Source organism: Chiloscyllium plagiosum, chromosome 12 (assembly GCF_004010195.1).
Source record: "Chiloscyllium plagiosum isolate BGI_BamShark_2017 chromosome 12, ASM401019v2, whole genome shotgun sequence".
Lineage (NCBI taxonomy): Eukaryota > Metazoa > Chordata > Chondrichthyes > Orectolobiformes > Hemiscylliidae > Chiloscyllium > Chiloscyllium plagiosum.
In genome coordinates, this window is record NC_057721.1 from 38,786,952 (window position 1) to 38,811,446 (window position 24,495).

Consider the following 24,495-nt stretch of genomic DNA (forward strand, 5'->3'; position numbering starts at 1 on the left):
TGGGGGGTGGGGCCAGTGTAGTTGTGGAAGATGGATTGTTCCACATACCCTACGAAGAGGCAGGCATAGCTGGGGCCCATGTGGGTGCCCATGGCTACTCCTTTTGTTTGGAGGAAGTGGGAGGATTGGAAAGAGAAGTTGTTCAGGGTGAGGACCAGTTCGGTCAGTCGAAGGAGGGTGTCGGTGGAAGGGTACTGGGTGGTACGGCGGGAAAGGAAGAAGCGGAGTGCTTTGAGTCCTTTGTGATGGGGGATGGAGGTGTACAGGGACTGGATGTCCATGGTGAAGATGAGGCGTTGGGGACCGGGGAAGCGGAAGTCCTGGAGGAGGTGGAGGGCGTGGGTGGTGTCACGAACGTAGGTGGGGAGTTCTTGGACTAATGGGGACAGGACCGTGTCGAGGTATGCGGAGATGAGTTCGGTTGGGCAGGAGCAGGCTGAGACGATGGGTCGTCCGGGGCAGTCAGGTTTGTGGATTTTGGGCAGGAGGTAGAAGCGGGCGGTGCGGGGTTGTGGGACTATGAGGTTGGAGGCGGTGGATGGGAGGTCCCCTGAGGTGATGAGGTTATGGATGGTCTGGGAGATGATGGTTTGGTGGTGGGGGGTGGAGTCATGGTCAAGGGTATGGTAGGAGGAGGTATCTGCGAGCTGGCGTTTGGCCTCAGCGGTGTAAAGGTCAGTGCGCCAAACTACTACTGCGCCTCCCTTGTCAGCTGGTTTGATGGTGAGGTTGGGGTTGGAGCGGAGGGAGTGGAGGGCTGCGCGTTCCGTGGGTGGGAGGGGTGTGGGAGTTCAGGCAGCGGTTAATATGCTATGAAGAGGTCGAGGGCAGGTAGGAGGCCAGCACGGGGTGTCCAGGTGGTCGAGGGCAGGTAGGAGACCAGCACGGGGTGTCCAGGTGTCCCTAATCAGTACTTGCCTTTCCAAATACATGGAATCCTGAGGGATAGGATGTACCTCCAACTACTTGCCCACCATTGACATCAGGCTCACTGGTCAATAGTTCACTGGCTTGTCCTTACCACCTTTCTTAAATAGTGGCACCACGTTAGCCAACCTCCAGTCTTCTGACACCTCACCTGTGACTATCTATGATAAAAATACCTCAGCAAGGGGCCCAGCAATCACTTCCCTAGCTTCCCACAGAGTTCTCGGGTACACCTGATCAGGTCCTGGGGATTTATCCACTTAGGTGTTTCAAGGCATCTAGCACTTCCCCCTCTGCCATATGGGCATTTTACAAGATATCACCATCTATTTCCCTGCATTCTATATCTTCCGTGTTGTTCTTCTCCACAGTAAACACTGATGCAAAGTACTCGTTTAATATCTTCCATCTCCTGCAGCTCCACACAAAGGCCGCCTTGCTGATATTTGAGTGGTGGAAATGTGTTGCTGGAAAAGCGCAACAGGTCAGGCAGCATCTAGGGAACAGGAGAATCGACGTTTCGGGCATTAGCCCTTCTTCAGGAATGAGGAAAGTTGGTCCAGCAGGCTAAGATAAAAGGTAGGGAGGAGGGACTTGGGGGAGGGGCGTAGATGACCTGGGGGGTGCAGTGAGAGAGGGACTCACTGAAACCTTTGTAGAGGGAGAAAGAGAGCTTCTTCAAGGAAGGCATCCTTGTAAGAGTGGCCCTATTCTCTCCCCAGTTACCCTTTTGTCCTTAATGTATTTGTAAAAACCCTTTGGATTCTCCTTAACCCTATTTGCCACGCATTCATCTGCTGTATCCTCCTATTCCTGCCCTCACTAGCTTGTAGCAGCAGGAGTAATCCAAATATTACTACTCTTGAGGACATCCTTTTTAAATTCCTGCCTAACTGTCTGTAATCTTCCTTCAGAATCTTAACCTTTTCCCTTCCTATGTTGGTTCCAATGCAGACAATGACCTCCTGCTGGTGCCTCTTCCCCTTGAGAATATGCTGCACCCTCTGAGACATCCTTGATCCTGGCACCAGGGAAGCAATACACCATTCTGATTTGTCACTGCAGGCCACAGAAGCGCCTGACTGTGCCTCTGACTAGAGTGTCCCCTAAGACAATTGACCGCTTGGAACTCGACATACTCCTCACTGCATTAGAGCCAGTCTCAATACCAAAACTTGGCTATTTGTGCTACATTCTCCCGATAATCCATCACCCCCTCCATTTTCCAAAAAGCATACTTGTTTGAAATGGGGATAGCCACAGAAGACTCATGCGCTACCTGCCTAGAGTTAATCCATCTATGTGACTGTATCTGTCACTTGTCCCCCTTCCTATAACTGCCATCCATCACACCCCTTTGCTCTTGTAAATTACTCATTGCCTCTAACTGTTGCTCCAACTGTTCCATACAATCTGATAGGATTTGCAATCAAGAGTATTTATTGCAGAGAGAATCCTCAGCAACCCATAAACTCTCCCTAAACTCCCATATCTGACAAGAGGAGCATATCACTCTTGGGGCCATGTTTTTGCTTCTTCCAATCTGCAGACCCCAAGAAAAGCACCATCTTATTTTTCTGCAAAACACTGCTCCAGGCTAACTTAATACTTATGGCTTATGTTTTTAAGTTTAATCAAGAGGCATATCTCAATAAAACATTTAATCAAGAAATAACCCACTCTATTCACTACTGCAGACTTATAGGCAAGGCCACACTTAAAACTGCTCACTTATGTCTCTCTTTCTCTCCAAAGTTCCAAAACAATGCCACAGCATATAAAACGGTAATTGCTGCTCCTGGAATTCAAGGAAATCTCCTCCAACACCTTTAATACTTCAAAGGAGTGGCCTGTTACAGTCATAAATCTTTCCTGTCCTCCATCTTGGATTACCCAGGATCCTAATGTTAAAATGTGAGTGGCAGACATCAACTTGCACTGTGTAAAGGAAAAATAACAATTATTTTAATTCTGATAGTGAACACTAAATAATAACTTCACAAATCCAAGGCCCCCTTAACTGCGTAGTATCTGACCAGAACGCACTCAAAAGAAAATTGCTCCAATAATGCACTTGTTAAATATTATGTTAACTTAATCTCAAGACCCCACAGTCTGTCTTCCCTGCTGTCTTAAGTCTTCCAACTGCTGATCTCCCTGGGTTATCATCTGTCCTTTTTTTTTAAACAGTGACCATGTTTTACGTGCAAAGGTATTTTTGGTGTTTCTCAATTTCTTTGAGAGCAAGATGTTAGATGGGTAGGTACTCTCTAGCTATACAGCAGTTGCTCGTCTGATCAATAGCACTTGCTCTGATCAATTTTCACAATGCCCGCATTTCTTGTATCAGTCATGACACATTAAATTCTTATTTGATTGGCTTCCAGGTGTCAGCAGTAAAATTGAAATTCCATTGGGTTTTCGTATCCTGGGCATAACTTAAACTAATTAGTTTAGTTCAAATTGTTGTCAAAACCACAACCAAAATTCAAGTATCCAATTAACAAATATCCAATTGTTACATTTATCTATTTTGGACCAGTTGATCTCCCAGCATTTCCATTTGGGCACCTGAGCCTGTACTTGAAGTTTACTTCAAAATTCAGAAAATGCTTGAAAATCGAAAGTAAACGCACCATGCTTTTGACTTAGTAACACTAGGGTCCTACTATTTACAGTGTACTCTGTTGCCATATTAGTTCTCCAGCAGTGCATCACCTTGGGCTTTTCAGAATTAAGTTCATTTGCAACTATTTCACAACTAGATACTGGCTTAGTGACAAAAGCAAACTTTGACCATTGTATTCTGTAGCCAGTGATGCCCATGACCTGCATTTTAAAAAAAAGTCAAAAAGAGGACAATGTAATCTAATGTGTGGATGAGATCCTAAACTCAATCTTCTGAGGGAAATCTTCTTTAAATGGAGACTACTATTCTGTACCTCCTAGTTTTAGTTGCCTCCTAAGAGAATCATTCTCCAGGATCTACCCTGTTAAGCCCCTTTAAATTTATATTTAAATAAGTTCACTTCACCATTCCTATGAACACCATTAATTGCATGTCCAACTTGGTCAAACTTTATCACAAGATAACCCTTTCATTCCAGGAATGAATCCTGTGAAAGTTAGCTCCCCAAGCAATTCTGTTTCTCAAGGAGACCAAAAAATGAGTGATATTGCACTAGGTGTGGTCTCACTCATGCACTGCATAACTTCCTACTTTCATATACTTCCCCTTGCATTAATTGCTATAGTTCATTTGCCTTCTGAATTGGCCTGTTCCTGTATACTAATCCCTTTGTGATTTCTGTATGATGCTGCCCAATCATTCTGTACTGCAGCAGTTCTTGTTTCCATCAAAATGATTTTCTGTTTTTCTAGTCTTCCTCCCATAACCTTTCAATATATTCCATTTGCCAAATCTTTGACCCTCTTTTTGCAAACCTTATGTTACCACCTATCTGTGTATTGTTAGCAAATATGGCTACATGCGCTCAGTCTATTAATCCAGTTCACTAATACTGATTTAATAGTTGACCCCAGCACTGATCTCTTTGGCATTCCATGAGTTACAGTCTGCCTACCTGAAAATTACCTATTTATCCTGATTATTTCCGGTCTGTTTACCAAGACTGTCCATTCTAAAGCAAAAACCAGAGCACCATCACTTGTGAAGTTGCAATTATGCTGCATTTTAGTGAATGCCTTTTTAAGCAATGGTAGATAAAGTTTAAAATTTCAATGCTTGTCACATCCGTGAAGAACTCTAAATTTGTCAAATGAGACTTCATTTTCACAAAAGCATATTGACTCTAAATTGGCTCGAAGGTAGAAGTCAGAGGATGGTGGTGGTGGTGGAAGATTGCATTTCAGACTGGGTGCTTGTGATTAGTGATGGGTCCGCTGCTTTTTGTTTTTTTGCATAAATGGCTTGGATGTGAGCATAGAAGTTTATAGTTAGTACATTTGCAGATAACACTAAAATTGAAGGTGTAATGGACAGCGAAGAAGGTTACCTCAGAATAACTGGATCCTGATCAGATGCACCAATGGGCTGAGGAGTGGCAGATTTAAATGAGGTGCTGCATTTTGGAGCGGCAAATCGAGGCAAAATTTGTACACTTAAAGGTAAAGTCCTGAGGAGTCTTTCTGAACAAAGACCTTGAGTGCAGGTTCATAGTTTCTTGCAAGTGGAGTCACAAGTAGATAGGATCGTGAAGGCATTTGGTAAGTGAGCCTTTATTGGTCAGTGCATTGAGTATTGGAGTTGGGAGGTCATGTTGCAGCTCTACAGGGCATTGGCTAGGCCACTCTTGGAATATTGTGTACAATTCTGGTCTTCCTATCGGAAGGACATTGTGAAACTTGAAAGGGTTCAGAAAAGATTGACCAGGATGTTGCTGGCGTTGAGGGCTCGAGCTTGAGTAGGCTGGGGCTGTTTTCCCTGGACCATTGGAGGCTGAGGGGTGACCTCAATTTATAAAATCATGGGGGGCATGGTTAGGGTAAATAAATGGTGGTTTCTCTGGGGTGGGGGAGACCAGAACTAGAGGGCATAGGTTCAGGTTGAGAGAGGAAAGATATAAAAGGGACCTAAGGGGTAACTTTTTCACATGGAGGGTGGTGCATATATAGAATGAGCTGCCAGAGGAATTGGTGGAGGCTGGTACAATTATACCCATCCGGGATACCCTTGTGTATGAACAAGAAGGTCTTAGAAATATGGGCCAAATGCTGGCAAATGGGACTAGATTAATTTAGGATATCTAGTTGGCATGGACAAGTTGGACTGAAGAGTCGAATTCAGTTTTGTGCGTCTCTGACACTGCTTGATTGTATTAAGGTTTTCTAACTGCATTTCTATTACTTCTACCAATGAATTGCACAATTTTCCCAATGGCACATGTTTGACTGACTGGCCGATTATATAAAGTTTCCTTCTTTCTAGTTGCATAATTTATTGAATGAATGTGTCAGATTTGCAATTGGCCAATCTCCTGGAAGTTTCCTGACTCGAGGGAATTTTAGAAGATTACACTCCATATCTGCTGTCTCTGCTGCTGCTACTTTTAAGTCCGGAGAATGCAGACCATTAGACCTGACAGACTTGTTAGCTGGTAGTCCCATTAGTTTTCAAGTACCTTTTTTCTCTGTTAATAGTGATTTTTGTTTTAAGGGTTTCGCCCTTCCCTTTGCCCATCTTGATTTTTTTTTTTCCCTGTTTTTATTGGGAAATACCTATATTCCCTTGGTACTATTAAGACTGATATAAAACACTTATTCAAAGGCTGTTTTCCATTGCCTTTATTTTCCATTATCAGTTCCACCATCTAATACTGTAAGGGGCCAACACTTGCTTTCACCACTCCTTCCCTTTTTTGTATACTTCGACAAGTTGTTAATGTTTGTTTTATCATCTTGCTAGTTTTTTTTCTAATCTGTCCATCCTTTTAAATCATCCTTTGGGAAGAGTTCAGAAACTAATCCTTTGACTTACCATTGATCCTTGCAATATTGTGCTCTTTTCTTTCAATTTCTTCATCTTTTTCAGTTTGATGCCATTAATATGTTGACTTGGGCATAGATTATGTAGCTTTTTCTTAGCATTTTTCTTTTTCAGTATGTACATTTTGAGAGCTACAAAAGATTTCATTAAATGATTCCTACTTCTATATCTGGATTACCTTTCAAAGTAACTTCCAGTCTACTTTAGCCAGTGTAGTTTCCATACCTTTTTGTAAAATGCCTTTATTGAAGTTTAAGGCATTACTTTAAATTGCTTCCTTTTATACAGATAGGTTGATTGGACTTGCGCACTTGACCATTTTGTGTTGAACATACATGCAGTCATTCCACACTCATACCATGAATCTGAATGGTGAACTGCTGTGGGTAAGGTGGTGTTTCCATTTTAGTTGTCTTAACCACAACCATTGACCGGACATGCAAGGTTACCATGCTTATTCCTGTCCTGCTTGTCTGTTTATTGCATTATTATTTTTGATGGTTAATGTTCTTCATGGCCTTTGTAATATAGCTAGTTTGGAACGTAGAGTTAATCAAGACTCAAGCTGACTTTGACATTGTTGTGCCTTTTTGGTTTGTAAAAAGCAGGAACAAGTTGTACCAGATTTACCTGAAAATTACACAATTTGCTTTTCAAGGATCTTTTATGGCCTGGACTTGCTCGTGGCAGCTTGTTTCATCGGCCAGGTGCCAACTTTCTCGTGACTGTGAGGGGAATAGAAGAACTGGCTTTGCCCAAGAGTGAAATTTCATACATTGTTGAAAATGTGAGTAGTTTCCATCTTTGTATGTAATCTGACATCAAAGGACAATTCTTGCTGCAAAATTGACTGCACCTTGACAGATAAAATTTTATAACTTGGTAGAAACCTATTAACTTTATTTTAATTCATGATCTTTTTATGGAAGTAATAGAAATTATGACTAAGAGAAAACAAAGGCTTTCGGTGTCAAAACCCAATTTTCTCCTTCAGAAACTGCTGAGTTACTAGTGTTTACTAGGTCATCCAAACTTAGTATTAACTGTATTTTAGTTGTCCTGACTACTGAAAATACTGTTTAGAATTCCCTGATGGCTTTGCATGTTGCCCACTCAGATCTAATCAGTGGTGTATCCTGAGTTGGTTGGTAACAGTGCTCGTGGTTGCTCCACATGTCCCCAGTGCATCTAAATTGGAAGAGCTGTCCTTTTTCTCACTCTCTTAATTTATATTCTTAACTTGGGGGGGGGGGTGACCAGCTCATTGTAATGCATATTGGTACCAGTAAAAGTTTTTTTTTAATGAGGGCAAAAAAGTAGAAATAGGGATTTAGGAAGCAAGTTTAAAAGGTAGGTAGTGAATGCTGAATTGCTACTATTGCCATGTGCGAGAAGCACCAGGATATATCTGATGAATGTATAGCTTGAGAGATAATGTGAGGGGGAGGGTTTTATATTCCTTGAACGATGGGAGCAGTTCAGGGGAAATGATGCCATTGCAAGCTGGGCAGCTTGAACCTGGACAGGACTGGAACTGTTATTCTGTTGAAGTATTTGCTAGCGTATATAGGAAGGGTTTAAGGTAAAATGGCAGGAGGTTAGGAACCTACAAAAGGAAATAAGGGGAAAAAAATGAAACAAAGGTAAGAAAAATGATAGAGTTCAAGAGCAATAATTTAAAACTGGGCCACAGTGCAAAGCAATGTAAATGGGGCTAGAATATTAACAAGGAGAAAGTGAGGACTGCAGATGCTGGAGACCAGAGTTGAGAAATGTGGTGCTGGTAACACAGCAGGCCAGGCAGCATCTGAGGAGCAGGGGAATCGACGTTTCGGGCATAAGCCCTTCAGATGAAGGGCTTATGGCCGAAACGTCGATTTCCCCTGCTCCTCAGATGCTGCCTGGCCTGCTGTGTTTTTCCAGCACCACATTTCTCAACTCTAGAATATTAACAAGTCCAACCTTAAGGCCATGTCTCTCAATGCAGCAGGTGCAATAAAGTAGATGAGTTAATTGCACAAATAGACATAATCGGTGTCTGGCATAGTTGGGATTACAGAAAAGTGGCTACCCGATGACCAAGGATCACAACAGAGTAATCTGTTTTTGGGAAGATCAGGCACAAAGAAAGGAGAGTAGCATTGCTGGTTCAAGAGGAAGTAATGCAACAATGAGGAAAGATGTCTGTTCAAGCAGAACCTATATGGTTAGAGTTTTCAGAAGCACTTTGGGGCAGAAAATGACAGTGGGGATTACATACAGATCCCCAAACTCTGATGTTGGGGAAGGCATTAAACAGGAAATTAGAGATGCAAGAAATAAAGGTTTGACTGTAATTCTGGGTGGCAACAGAATATCCCTGAATTATCACTTGTATATTTAGAACATATCTGTTAACAAGATTGTTCTGTCCTGGACGTGTGTCAAGGCAAAAAGTGTAATTTTCAAATGAAGTAGACTTGGAAATGGATAACTGCATCATGACATGGAGATATAATCAGTATTTCAAAATGTATTTTTCTCTAATTCATTTTACATTCTCCGTCCTAATGCTCAAATTGGCAATTAAACCCAACAGGTCTACCTGAATGTTGTTGCTTATTATGTTGGTCTTTATCCTACCTAGTTTCATCTTATTCTAACGCATTCTTCTGTTTATCCCTCATGATACCTGTCTAGCTTCTCCTTCATACCAGTGTTTATAGTTACAATTATAGTGAAGAGTTTTAACTTAAAACTGAATAAGAGAAATGATTAGACACCAACTTCTTTGAGAGCTGTAATTTCCCAATGCAAGTTTGCATATGCAATTTCCATTATAAATGTGCATATTTTATATACAGCAAGAATTGATACTGTATAAGATTAAAGATAATGTTTTGAAGATTGAACGCATGCACACTGGTTCTATGTTTTAATCCTCACTTGATTGCTGTGATTCAGTTGTGCAGTGTTTCACCAAAGTTTTGACTCAATGCCACAAATCAATTTGCAATATAAAATTTGATGTCTGCTCACAAAATTCCTAGCACTCTTTTTAATTCATAAATCCTTATGGTTGGAATTTATTACACTAACACAACAGTTTAATGTATAGCAGCTCTTCAGACTGTATAAGAGAAGTCTAATTCCAGTGCTTCAACCATTTCTGCTTCTCACTTGGTTTTTAAACCATGAATGACTTATCAATACGTAATAAGAATAGTTTTTGACTTTTAAAATGGATACATATTTTGTCCACCTGCTGCAATCCAATTACTGACTGTCCTCTTGCCCTGCTACTGAATTGCCTGTCTTCCATTGTGTTGAATGAGATTTTATCTTGACTGTTGAGGACACCCCTCCCTGAATCTTGATTATTCATGCTTTACGTTTGCATTATTTTTATTCAACATTTTTGAAAGCTATCCGGATGTAACTTGAAATTCATGCTCCCCGGCTGCTGCTTGCCATTGTACTTTGCAAATCCTTAGCATAATCTCTGTAGAGTTGACCTGGCTTTAAGAGTTTCACTCAAATTGCTACATCAGATTGTCCAGGCATTAAATTACAAGTCTGTTATCTCTTCCTTTCTACACCTGTACTTGCGCTCATTATTCAGGTCCTCTGGATAATCAAAAAGGAAAAATTGCCGAAGAACCTATCACGATTACTCCCACCCAACCCATTCTATTGCCTTATCAAACTCTATGACCCAATGAATGACTTCACTGGAATTCAGCTGAAACCAATTTAGCGCACACTGGAGATTTGAACCAGGGTACCTTTTTTATGTCTGTACCAGCTTAGTCCTGGCAATGTCATGCATTATCTATTGCATTAACAAAATTTTGTGTGGAATATATTCATAATTAAGAAGTGACTGAGATACATTTCAACAGTTTTAGCTTTTAGTCCCATTTGTGTTTCTCAAGTCATTTGTTTGAAGTTTTTAGTTTTAACTTAATTTATGCTACAGAAAAGTCATAATACAATGCACATCTATGTGAGCAGCGCTAAATCTAAGCATCTTGTGGAAAAGGAACTATGTATTTGTTGAGTTAAACTTGGGTTCTTAGGGTATTAGTTAGAATACTCATAAAGCTGAGGAGCAAATTAATTTCTTCTCTGGCAGGGTAATGAACGTATGGGGTTCTCTACTCCAGAGTTGTGGAGGCTGGCTCATTAAAAGTACCTCAAGAAAGAAGTAGGTGGATTTTAGAAATATTAGCAAGTTGAGGGAAAAGAGCTGCTGTGGGAGAGAAATTTGAGGCTTGGGGCAGATCAGTCATGATATCAAATAGTGGGGCATGTTTATCAAAAGACTATTCTCTGCTTCTTTCTTTTGCTCTTGGTATCAGCAATATGGGTGTAATTAATGCAGTTAAACTGGATGGAAATGATTAAATGACTTTTCAGTTGATTTTATAAGGAATTTTAATTTATGCAAATTTGCTACAATTTAGTCCAGTTTGATGTTTGAAATATATTGATTCAGGTTTACAATTGTGAAAATGCTGGCCTTCCTAGAACTAATAAGCTTTAAAATAGAAGTTGAAACAAAGCTTGACAGTTCGTGGTTGCTTGTGTGCAATATTCAGTTGCAAAAAAGTTTCCTGAAGTTCTGCTATTCTGCCTGAAGTTAAAATAATAGCTAATATAGCAACTGAACTTTTACCACATCGAAGCTATTTTGAGGAGTAGAACAGGAGAGTAAAACTGGTGAGGTGCTATCTTTAGTCTATTTCTGTGCTTTCCAAACCAGTGTAATCCCATTCTAATGTCTCCGATGTTGTGATCAGGAGAGTCAACCTTTTGGTACAACAGTTGAGTGGGGGGAGGGGTTTGGATGTGAGCAAATATGTGAATGTTGAACAGTGGGTTGTTCGTTGCAAAAGTTAGGGGTGTGATGTCAGTCATTGTTTTGGAAAGGTGGTGTTTTGATGAAAGGCATGGTTACTTGAAAAGGAAGCACCTACCTTTTCATTGGCAATACTAAATTGCTGCTGCAAAAACACTAGAGTAATCAATTAGACTGTGCCCACCAAAAAAGAGAATTTAAAGGGGCTTCATAGCTGCTTTAAAGCAGTCTGTGCTCCACTCCAGCCAGGACTGCCTCCGCTTTCAACCCCAAATCCCATCATGTAACTTCATTAGCAGTCATGACCCAATGTTAAGAAAGCACTTGTCTGATTATTAGACAGAACTGCTTTTAAACAAAAATCTGTTTCACAAGACAACATGAGCATTTATTATTGTATTAACTCTTATATTGTGCCTGTTTTATTTTGTTCTAACCTACCAAGGTATTACAAGTGAAATTATTTACATCAAGCAAACTTAAATGCTTAACAATCCATATATTCTTTGAATAAGTTTATACATAAAGATGCCACTGTAGTCTGTGTAGCAAGGTCCCTGGGTAGCCTAGTTTTGCAGACTTAGCTGATAATTTTACACACTTAGGCAAAACGGTTTCATCAAGCTTCTCCTATTTAGCACTTCACACCCACAAAGCTTTGTAAAAGTGGGTACTGCAGATGCTGGCGAATAGAGTCAAGGTTAGAGTGGTGTTGGAAAAGCACAACAGGTCAGGCAGCATCTGAGGAACAGGAAAATCGACATTTCAGGCCAAAGCCCTTCCTCCTAATGAAGGACTTTGGTCTGAAATGTTGATTTTCCTGCTCCTCGGATGCTGCTTGACCTGCTGTGCTTTTTCTGCACTATTCTAATCTTGACCCACAAAGTTTTGACGCAGGTCAAACTTTCGTTCTTCTTGAATGAGGCCAAGTAAAGGAAAATAATGTGGTTAATTTGAGGGAACATTCTGGAAATTCCTGAATTGCTATGGTAATCCAGCAAAACTTCATTTTGTGACTGCTCAGTCTTCGTAACTAGGAACTTGGAATATGCACCTGCAAATCTACAACTGAAAAGGGTTTTATTTTTAAGGACCAGAGCAAATCCGTACCAGCATTCTGGTTTTGTTGGGATGGGATGAAAGAAGGCAACTTTGAAAATAAGTGCTTTTTCCTCAATCATATGTAAAGTCTCTAGCTTTACTGTCCATTTTTTAATCAAAACTTATTCAGATAAGCTGAATCAATTTCCTTCATTTTACAAAAAATAGCTCAGCAAATATTGATTCAAACGATATGTCAAGTCTGCTTTGAGCTCACTATCCCAGTGATGCATTCAGAGGATTTTAAATCTGGTGTTTTGTGGATGGAGGACTGGACATCCACCTTTTAACTATTAACTAATACTCCTAAGGTAAGTAATAATTTTGATCCACTTGTGTTGAAATCTTAAAAACAACACTTTGCTTGATGTATCTGTCCTAAAACGTAATAAGTAAGAAGGATTCAAAACTGGACATGTTAGTTCAAGTGCAGATGTATCAGTCATAAAAAGTGTGCTTAGTCCTGCTTGTTTTATGGTCTCTGCTCTTAGTAACCCAATTAACTTCCTTCATCTTTTTCATAATCATTCAAAAGTTCACAAGCATTATCACCCATTGATTGCCCAGGTATCTTATCAGTAACCTTTACAACTTGCAGTGTCATCACTTAAATATTTGTAGATCAAGTTTTCACTTGTTATGTTAACCCAATTGGCCAAACCTGCAAAGAAGATTGAACTGTTTTGAAATTGAGTGGGTTATCTCCAAATCCACTTGTGTTCAATTGTTCTCTTGATCTGTTAAACTGATTTGATACATTTAGGGAAAAATGTAAGGTGATGCACTTGGGCAGGGGAAAACAAGGCAAGGACATAAATGATAAACAGGTGGGACCCTGGAAAACTGTATCAGAGGGACCTTAGTATGCATGTTCACCAGTCCCTTAAGATACCAGACTGGTCAATAGTGGTTAAGGCGTATGGGATGTTGCCTTCATTAATAAAGGCATTGAGTTTAAGAACAGAGTGGTTATGTTGGAACTGCATAAAACATTGATTAGCTCACAGCTAGAATACTGTGGATTCCAGAACTGCGCATATTATAGGAGGGATGCAATAGCACTGGAGTGTGTGCAGAGGGGACTTAATAGGATTTTGCTTGGGCTGGAAAGTTTGTTATGAAGAGTTTAGATACAGGGGAGTTCTTTTCCCTTAGAGCCGAGGGGGTTGTGAGGGAATGCAGTCATACAGACATAATCGAGGGACATAGGGTAAACGGGAAGAAACTTTTTTTTCTCTTTGGCGGGATCAGTGACCAGGGAGCATAGATTTTAAGGTAAAGGGCAGAAGATACAGAGGAGATGAGGAAAAATGTTTTTCACCCAAAACGTGGTGGGCATTAGTAACTCATTACCTGAAAGAGTGGTAGAGGCAGAAACTCTCCAATGAATAAGTATTCAGATGTGCACATAAGGCTATGGGCCAAGTGCTGGAAAATGAGACTAGAAGAATTAAGTGGCTGATTTTTTTTCATTGGCACAGACTCACTGGGCTGTAGATCTGATTCATTAGGAACTTCTCAAAGTACTCTGTGAAAATTGCATGGTTCAGAAAGGTATTCCAGGTGTGCTAACCCACAAGCACTCTTGGATGAAATATGGGGAATATATACCTATTAAATGGTTGTGTAAATTTTTTAGAATACAAAAACCGTATCTTTTCTATATTCTTGAATTTGGACTGAAATGGGAAGAGTGGCTTTAAAACAACAGATTGTTGCACTTTTAAATAAAAATAAACCTAACACTCATTGCAAGTACAGTTTACATAACTGTCTTCAAGCAATAGTGATTTGATTTAATGTAGTCACGTACCTAAGTACAGTGAAAAGCTCTTTTGCAAGCAGTACAGGTGGATCGTGGCAAATAAGGATGTCGACATCAAAGGGTTCTTAAACAGTATGAGGCTTACAGGTTACATTGCACAGGAAGTGTTCAAGGCAAGATCAGCATTATTTGAAGTTAGTCTCCATTCATCAGTTTAGTAACAGCAAAGAAGTTGTTCTTGAACCTGTTGGTGCATGTTCAAGCTTCTGTATCTTCTGCCTGACTGAAGAGGTTGTAGGTGACCATTACCAGGGTGGGAGGGGTTTTTGATGACAACCTTTCCACGGACCAACGAGAGCACCTAGTTTGCGCATAAGCTGAAGCTGAATGTAGTGCTTTGGCTGGTACCAAATAGCTGACTGGTCTGTAAACTAATGACCAATCTTTGAAGGCCTTCTGCCTGCCAATGACAGTGGCTCCCAGGTAGCTGAATGTAGCTGGAGGTTTGAATGTTTTGGCAGAAACCATCAGGTCTAAAAATAATAGAAACGTTTGAGATGCTTTTTACTGCAGATAGCCAGTTTATTTTCCCTTCCTCTATGCTGATCTTTAGTTGAGAACTCTTCAACTCTTAAACATTAAGTGGTCACCCCATGTTTCCTGCAGACAAGTGAAATAAAGGAGAACAAAGGAACAGTTGAAACTTTATTGCTGGAACAGCACAGCAGGTCAGGCAGCATCCAGGGAACAGGAGATTCGACGTTTCGGGCACAGGCCCTTCCTCAGGCCCTTCCTCAGAACAAAGGAACAGCCCATCCTGACGAACCAAAAGAACCATATCTGGTTGGATCCTATTGAACAGAGACTATCGATTTTTTTTTTTTTTTTACCTCTATCTGTATCTGTGAGAAGTGGGGAAGTTTTTAGTTTCTAACTAGTTATGTCAACAGTTTGTAATTAGTGATCTGCAGCTAGAAGCTATTTATTTGTAGTAAATATTAATCATGGTAAGGTGCAGAAACATGGCCCATTGTTTGATAAGCTGATCTTAAAGAAAAGTTGGAATTTTGCAAAATTTTCAAATGTTTTAAACTTCTGTGATAACTCTGATAGAGTGGGTCTTGATTTCTTGCATCTACCCCAGTGAGTTGTAACAAAAAGGATTTTAAATCAAGTGATTCACCTGAGGACTGGACACTCTTAAAAATAACTTCTAAAAGCCTCATTCCAGCTGTGTTCATAAAACTACCAGTTTATTGATCTTGACTGAATCTAAAATTCTTTTCTTAACAAAAGGAACTAGGAGCAGAAGTAGGCCATCTGGCCCTTTGAGCCTGCTCCGCCATTCAGTATGATCATGGCTGATCAAGCTCCACTTACCTGCACTCTCTTACCATAATCCTTAATTCCTTTATTGCTTAAAAATTCCAAATTTTAAAAAGTTTACTCAAGTCATGTTAACTAATTCACTGCAAGGAATTCCATAGATTTACAACCCTCTCGGTGAAGAAGTTCCTTCTCAATTTAGTCCTACATCTGCTCCCCCTAAACTTGAGGCTATGCACTCTTGTCCTAGTTTCACCTGCCAGTGGAAACATCCTCCCTACTTCTATCTTATCTATTCCCTTCAGAAATGTGTTTCTATAAGATTCCCCCCCTCATTCTTCTAAATTCCAATGAATGTAATTCCAGTCTACTCACACTCTTCCTAAGCCAACCCCCTCAACTCAAAAATCAACCTAGTGAACCTTCTCTAGGCACCCTCTAGTGTCATTATATCCTTTTCTCAAGTAAGGAGGCCAAAACTGCATGCGGCACTCCAGGTGTGGCGGCACTCCAGGTGTGGCCTCACCAGCCACAACATAACCTCTCTGCTTTTAAACTCAATCCCTTTAGCAATGAAGGACAAAATTCCATTTGCCTTCCTAACTACTAGTTGGACCTGCAGATAAACCTTTTGTGATTGATGCACAAGGACACCCAGGTCTGTCTGCATAGCATCATGTTGCTACTTTTTACCATTAAAGTAATAAACCTTTTTACTGTTACTTCTGCCAAAATGGATGACTTCAGATTTACTAAAATTGTATTCCATCTGCCATACCTTTTCCCATCCATTCAAAGTATCTAGTTCCTCTGCAAAATTTCAGTCGTCTGCACACTTTGCTCTGCCACTCCTCTTAGTGTAATCTGCAAACATTGAACAGTACACATGGTCCCCAACTCCAGATCATCTATGTAAGTTGTGAATAATTGCACTCCCAACACTGATCCCTGAGGCACACTATTAGTTATTGATTGCCAACTAGAATAGCAGTCATCCCCATTCGTTGCTTCCTGTTTGTCAACCAATCCTCTATCCATGCTAATACTTTACCCATAATGCCATGCATCTCTATTTTGTGCCGCACAAGAGGCAGCTGTATTTTTTGGAAATCTAGGCACACCACATCCACTGGGTCCCCGTTGTACACCTTGCTTGTAATGTCTTCAGAATTACAAAAGTTTTGTAAAGCATGACCTGCCCTTCATGAACCCATGCTGCATCTGCCCAACAGGACAATTTCTACCCTGTTCCACAAGACGCCTTGCTATTTCTTGATAATAGACTCCAGCATCTTCCTCAATACAGAGGTTAAGCTAACCAGTCTATAATTCCCCATCTTTTGTCTACTTCCTGTTTTAAACAATGGAAAACAGCAAATGTGGCGCCAATCTGCTGGAATTGCCTTAAAGTTCAGCGAATTTTGGAAAATTACCACAAGTGCACTTGCTATTTCTCCTGTCATCTCATAGTACCCTGGGATGCATTCCATCAGGGCCAGGAGACTTGTCTATCCTTACTCCACTAGCTTGTCCAACACTACCTCTTCCGTATTAATGTTTGTTTCCAGGTCCTCACCTACCTTTGTCTCTTCAATTACTCACACGTTATTACTGTCCTCCACTGAAAACTGATACAAAATATCTTTCAGTGCTTCAGGAGACAGTTTTATATCCTTTGGTTGTCTCTGTTGGTTCATGATGATCTAGTTTGTGATTACATTTCATTTTGGCTCATACCCAAAATGTGGGTAGTATAGTTGCAAGTATATTTTTGTGGGAATGTCCCAATTGTACTCTGTAGAAGCTGTTCTCCAGCTACAAATGCATGACAATATATTTGTCTAAATTGAGGTAGTAATTTTAAAATTTGTCCCCAGCCTTGCCTTCTCTCCAATAGCATTATATTACTCTTCTACCCTACCTGCATCCATAAATTCTGACTTTGTCGCCTTGTATTTTAGTGCCATTGCTTGGAATATTATCTCCAGTTACTCCTTTTAAATTTTGTTTTTAGTCTTTTTTAAAACATTTTGGTATTGTTGGAGCTGCACCTATTTGGGCAAATGGAGGGTATTCCATCACACTCCTGACTTGTGCCATGTAGATGGCTGGCTTTGGAGAATCAGGAGGGTGAGTTACTCTATGCAGCATTCCTAGTCTCTGGCCTGCTCTTGTTGCTACCATGGTAATGTGACAAGTCCAGTTGAGCTTCCAGTCAATGGAAACCCCAGGATGTGAATTATAGGGGACTCAGTGATGGTTATGCCATTAAATGTCAAGCAAGAGTGTTAAATTGTCTCTTATTGGAGATGGTCACTTGCCTGGTATTTGCATGGGGGGCAGATGTTGCTTACTATTTGTCAGCCCAAATCTGGATATTTTCCAGATCTTATTGCATTTTGAGCATGGACTGCTTCAGATCTGAGGAGCTGCAAATGTTGCTGAACATAGAACAATCATTGGGGTAAAAATTCCCACATCTGACCTTCTGGAAGGATGGTCAAACAAGCAGCTGAAGATGTTTGGGCCTAAGACATAGATTGTCTGCTACGTTGGACCTAATTTTATGTAAATTGGCAGGGACATTGCATTTCATTTAAATTGAGTCCTGCATTTGTCTTTGTAAATGTTTTGGCTGTAAATTTGGACTAAAAACTATTAATGGAAGTAATTTAAACATACACTTTGTTTCTAGTCTGAGTCAAATCCAGAATGGTGGCAGCACAGCAGGCCAATTATCCTTTCCTGGCTTGGATCACAGAACAAGTGTCCAGTTTTGTTTATTTTAGTGTTGCTGACCAACTTTTAAGACTGCAGTCAATGACAGTAGGAATGCAAGTCACATCTAGTATTAGAATTATGTCAGCTTGAATAATCAACTGTCACTAACCCTCTCTATACAGGGCTACTGTTGCCTTCCTCAGTATCCCAAGGTGACACTAGAATCTGAAAGCAATTGAGTTGAACATGTTCCTTTTTTTTCCCTAAGGACTGAAGGTGAAATGTAACTTTAGTAGTGCGCTACCTAGGATTTATGTAACCAATTTGTTTTAAGAACCCACAGCAACACTTGTTTCATAATTTCATTATTGCATAATCTGTGAATGGCCCTTTTGAAATGTCCTCTAAATGTGAGTAATTTGTGATAGTCGTGATTGCATTAGCTCTTAACTCCAGTTTTCAAAACTTTAATTCAAATCTAGGCTTTTGCATGCTGCAACAAGAGATTGCTGTGTTTTAGATTATAGCAGGTCTAGTTGTCAGATCAATGTAAATTGAATAGTTCTCTTTAATTCATATACAAGCCATGGTTTGTCATTTAGCTGATGTAAGCTACTGATTTTTAATTTGTAGCAATTTTGTACTGTTGGGGACAGATTTCAAATCCTTGTTCAAATTGTTTTTAATTTTCATTTTGTTTTGATGTTCTACCATAATATATCAAAGAGTTTAATTAAAACTGATACTTTTTTTTTCATTTGTAGCCAGTCCCTTTCACTTTGGATAGTATTTCTAATTCTATCCACTCGCTGTTCTCTGAAGAAACACCAGTTGTTCTGCAGTTAACTCCTAGTGAGGAGGTGAGTTGACAATAGAATTAGTTCAGAATTTGCAGAAAGCATAAATTTGCTTGTAAATATTTGCATATTATACTTTGAGATGGTGCAATAAATATGCTAAGATAGAACTTCCAATATTGCATCTGCTGCAGCTGCTTTTCACTCTTGCAATTTTTTTCTACTGTGCTAAAGATGATTGGGTTATGGTTCTACGGGCATCGACTGTTCTTAGTACTTGGATTATATAAACATTTTTTTTCAAATCCTGTCAGTCACACTGACCTCTTGGTGTTCACTGCACATTTGTAACAATGGATCTTGACTAATAAGATTTAGGAATCAAGAATGACTTGTGTCTAGTGCAGCACACAAACACTGGTGGGAGGTAGTTAGTGTTTAGATAAGACAAAGTTGACAAGTAATTGAATCTTAGAAGTTCGGCATTTAACTTTTGAGAAACTGAATAATAATAAGGTTAACTTGTGAAATTTTTAGAGACTGTACATGGTGGGAAAGGCAAACACCATTTTTGAAGATCTACCTGTGACATTACGACAGATGCGTAACCGCTTGTTTCAGGAGGACTCTGTTCTGGGCTTCCTTCCTCGTAGCACTCTGAATAAAAATAACGAGGTAAGAGGAAGTAGAGGATTTCATTGCAGGTATTTTGCCTTGTATCAATATCCTATAAGACAATAACCGAACGATGGCAGTTCTAGCTAGATAAATTGGAAAGGTGTCTTGACTTTCTAGCTCCTTATCTCACCTCTACAAGAATTGGCAGAATGCTATTTTAGCTGGAGAATTGATCTGTAAAGTTTGGTGGTCCAGCTTCCTCCTAAGCGCTTTGGACTTGAAAAATGAAGTGTGCCATTATATGGAGATTGCCTGGCTGAATATACTGTCAAACATTGTGTAGCTTTCTTCATAGCTTGGCTTGTAGGCTAAAATGCCCTCTCGACCTGACCTATCCGTCCATCTTCCTTCCCACCCATCCACTCCACCCTCCCAACTGACCTATCACAATCACCTTATATCAGCATCTACCTATCACTATTCCACCTACCCTTCCCCCTCCACATCCCTGATGAAGGGCTCATGCCTGAAACGTTAACTCCTCCTCTTCTGCCTGAACTGCTGTGCTTTTTTCCAGCACCACACTCTTTGACTCAAACATATTAGAAATGCAACAGTGGAAAATTTTTGCATGTGGAAAATTTGTTGTTGTGGACTTCACTATGCCACTTTGTGCACAACATACTAATCTCCTGAAGAGATTAGACAGCACCAACTACTAATTAATGTTGTAATACACATTAAAGGCCTGAATCTTTGTGTACACCTAACTTAATAAACCAAAGCTGCTGAAAAGGCTTACTGACAAGGTGCCTATCATTTGACTGAATTCTTTCGAGGTAAAATTAATCTTTGTTTGCACTCTTTCCCAATTGCCTAATGAAGATAATCCCCATCCAGAATAATCTTTGTATACTTGCCATCCTCAGTGCTTCCTCCAAGTGTTGCATAGCATGGAAGAGTATTGATTCATCAGCTGAGGGAGGATCGTATGTGGTAATCGATAGGTTACCTTGCCCATGTATAACTTGAAGCCAGGAGATTTCACGGGGTCTAGCATCAATGTTGAGGACTCTGGTCAACTCCTTTCTGATTATATACTACTGTCACCGCTCTTTGCTTGTCCTGACAGTGGGACAGGACATGTTCCAGAAACGACCATCCCTGTATGTTTGCCTGAGAGGTATGATTCCATGAGTGGTTATGTCAGGCTGTTGCTTGGTTAGTCTATGGGACAGCTCTCCCAACTTTGGCACTAGCCTCCAGCTATCAGTGAGGAAGACTTTGCAGGGTCGATAGGGTTTTTGGTGCCTTGGTCAAGTTAGTTGATCCATATGGTTTCATTTCTTTTGAGGCTTTGTAGCGATTGATAAAACTGGCTTGCTAGGCTACTTCAGAAGGCAATTTGGAGTCAGCCACATTACTGTAGGTGTGGAGCCATGTAGGCCAGACCAGGTAAGGAGGTAATGTTCTCCCCTGAACCAGATGGGTTTTTCTGACAAGTAGATTTTTAATTCCAGGATTATTTTATTGAATTCAAATTCCACCATCTGTGATGGGATTTAAACCCGGGTCCCCACAACATTTACCTGAGTTTCTCGATTAATAGTCTAGCTATAGTGCCACTAGCCCATTCCCTCCCCTGATTGGTGCAACAATGTTATTTAGATTATTTGCATCCATTCAGTATTATTAGAATCCCTACAGTGTGGAAGCAGACCACTCAGCCTGCTGAGTCCCCACCTCATACTCTATTCCTCTAATCCTGCCTTTCCCATGGCCAATCCACCTAACGTACACACCTTTGCATGGATTTCCTCTAGTTTCCTCCTACAGTCCAGGCACTGAGAGAATGTGCAGACTTGTGTTGCCCAAGGGTGAAATCGAACCATGTCATTAGTGCTGTAAGATAGCTGTGGTATTCGATCCTCTGTGCCACCATTAATTTTTGTTGATATTATGATGCTTTACATACCCAAGAATTTTCACAAGGTAATGCTTTGGAGAAAAAGGAGTTTTGAATATATTCTAATTCAGCTCATTCTTATCTTAGGGGTTGATGCAACAAATATTTTGACTCATCGTGTACCTGTTAATCAGACATCTGCAGTTTGTGCTCTCTCAGATGCCTAAAAAGAATTCAAGTTTGTATCCAGGAATGATTAAATTGCCTCAGTTGGCATGTGTTAATGTGGCATTGAAACTCAATCACACCTATGGATATAACCTAAGCTGATAAAACGTTAATTGCATATCAATTACTTGCATGTTAATGTAGATCCATTTTTTTTTTGTAGGTATTGGGTACTTTAAGCAGTTCCCTATGGTGCAATATGTAATTCACTTAAATCAATTTCTCCTAAAGATTCAGCCTTGTTCTTTCCATTAGGTTGACCTTCTGTTCCTTTCAGAATTGCAAGTTCTTCATGATATTTCTGCATTGGTAAGTTAGAAATAAGTTTAATTGCCTTAAAGTGTCACTTTTCTCTTAAACCTTTTGCTTCATACTGGAATTTTTAAATTGCTGGTGTTAATGGCACTTTGTTCACCTGTATATGGGTTTAATTTAATAATGTGCAACATTGTGAATGCTGTGTTTAGCATTATTCGCTGAGTACGATACTTTCTAATCTGCAATAATTTTGCTGATTGTAAATAACAGGAAGTTGTTTGAGCATAACCATCTGGTTGTGAAGTTAGCCTAGTTTCCTGCAGTGTTAAACTTCTACATGGTATTTTTCAGTTTTGTCCTGTCAACTTTGTATTTAGAGCGAACTTATTGCTCTAGCAGTGACGTCTCTTCCTGTCTTTGCATGATCAGTACCATGGTAATCCTTGGGTTCCTGTTTTCTTTTTTCTTTGCTGGATTGTCATCAAGACTCAGATGCAATGCTCAACCCTACCACTGTTGACAATCCTCTGCTCAGTGAGTTGACTGATGTGAAATTGTGGAATAAGTTAATTTGCTGCAACTGAATACCAGAAAGACTAAATTGGTTTTCATCCTCTGCCATATATTTACACTATTCACTAATATAAACTGTTTTCTTAAGCTGACATATGCCATATAAAAATTGATGCACTCAATCCACATTTAAGTTTCATACTTCATACTCCGTCAAACACCATATTTTTACTTCTGAACCATTGCCCAGTCTACTTTAATCTCAATGTCTTGCTTCTGTAAACTCTAATTCATTCAAAACTGACATTATCCAAGCTGTGTTCACTTTCACTTGTCCACTGTAGCAACTTTGGTTTACATTAGATCGACATTGTCAGATTACCAGAGCTATCCAGAGGAACCATATTGAATTAAATTTTGATAATGAGCTGCATGAAATATGATGGCAAGTGACAAAGTTTGATATTAAGGAGCATCTTGAAAGGTTGATAAACCACAGAGATGAGTTGGGGAGGAGGAAATCCAGAGCTTTGGAGACTAGACAGCTGAAAACAGTTTGTTTCATGTTGATCTAAATAAGCTCCTTGACCTTGAATTTTAAATGCTAAGTTGCTTTTTCCAACAAGTCCAATCACTTTCTCTTGAGCTGTTGAGCTCAGACTCTTCCAACCAGGTCTTCAAACTAATTATCAGAACCCAGATTATTTTCATTTTTTTAATAAATGAATCTTATGCTGAACTGCAGAAGATATTCTTTTTGTAAACTTTATACCCCCTTTCATACGATCCAACTCTGGCTTCTGTACACACCATCTTTCATCTTCTAGTAGTTATTGTTTTGAGTCATCTTAGCCCCACTATTGTTCTTTTAAGCAGATCAAAAAAGGTCATCTCTTGATTTTTGATGCTGCAAGATATTTGTCAGCAAATTCTTAATTCACCAGTAAGTTGGATATTAGAGCATCTAAATGCCACAAACATAGTCTTTCTGGTTGATTTTAAAATAGTTCTGTGAACAATTTACAAAGCTTTGCAAAGCATAATTTCCATATTAAAGACAATTTATTTAGAGAAATGCCTGGTTTCTGCTGATGACATGATCAGAGAACCTGACTGCGAAGAATTTGAACTTGAGGGGTGAAAGAACTTAATTTTTAGGGCAGAGTAAATTATTTGCTGATCAAATGTATAATTTCATCTGTTAAGCTTGTTATTTTACTGAATACTCTAAGCCAATTTCTTTGTAAGTTAGAGCTGTAAGAAATTTAAGTATGTTAACATCAATTTCATTTCCAAGCTAACTCTTTTTGGAATGAAAATAAGGTTAAATTTGGATGCCCTAAACTTTTGGAGAAGGAAAAAATTAAAATTGATAAGAGTGGGTCTTTGCAACTGTTAAATTCTCAAAACATTTAAGCAGTATAAACTGTTAAAGTAACAATAGTTTTTACTGTTGAAGTTCATAAGTTTTGCTGTAGTTTGTATATTGGTGTTTTCTTTTTTGCTTATCGGGGTATGACCATAGTTGGCGAGGCCAACATTTATTGCCCATTCATAATCCATCTTAAAATTAGGATGAACTGTCATCTTGAACTGTTGTGGTCCATCCGTTCTAGCTCCGTCCACAATGCCATTTTGGAAGGGAATTATGTACCATTCACAGAAGAATAAATGTAAATACTAATAATACTTCAGAACAGTATTTTGCTGATTTGGTGACATAGTGGGTCTAGTTTCTTTAAAAGAAAACTGTCAACTTAAGAACTGATGTGAAACTCTTGGTCCATTGATAAGTAACTAAAAATGGATTGTCAAGTAGTGAACTGTTGAAATATGGCTATAATGAATGATATATATACTGCAGTCAATATGTTAAACAAATGTCAAGCTACTTATACACTACAAATATGCGAAGCATCCATCCCTTAATAAAAGCAGGTTCTCCAGTAATGACAGAGCAGAGACCTTTGTCACCAATAAATGGGTAAA

General features: G+C 39.6%; 1 protein-coding gene across 1 annotated transcript in view; it reads left to right on the top strand.

Moving 5' to 3' along the window:
- Positions 1–6,792: 6,792 nt before the first annotated feature.
- Positions 6,793–24,495, top strand: part of atp6ap2 (ATPase H+ transporting accessory protein 2) — a 39,045-nt gene continuing 21,342 nt past the window's right edge. Inside the window, exons 1-5 of the mRNA XM_043701522.1 lie at positions 6,793–6,819; positions 7,092–7,220; positions 18,951–19,046; positions 19,521–19,658; positions 21,991–22,044. Of these exons, the coding sequence (XP_043557457.1) occupies positions 6,793–6,819; positions 7,092–7,220; positions 18,951–19,046; positions 19,521–19,658; positions 21,991–22,044 (444 nt within the window). The remainder of the gene's footprint in view (positions 6,820–7,091; positions 7,221–18,950; positions 19,047–19,520; positions 19,659–21,990; positions 22,045–24,495) is intronic.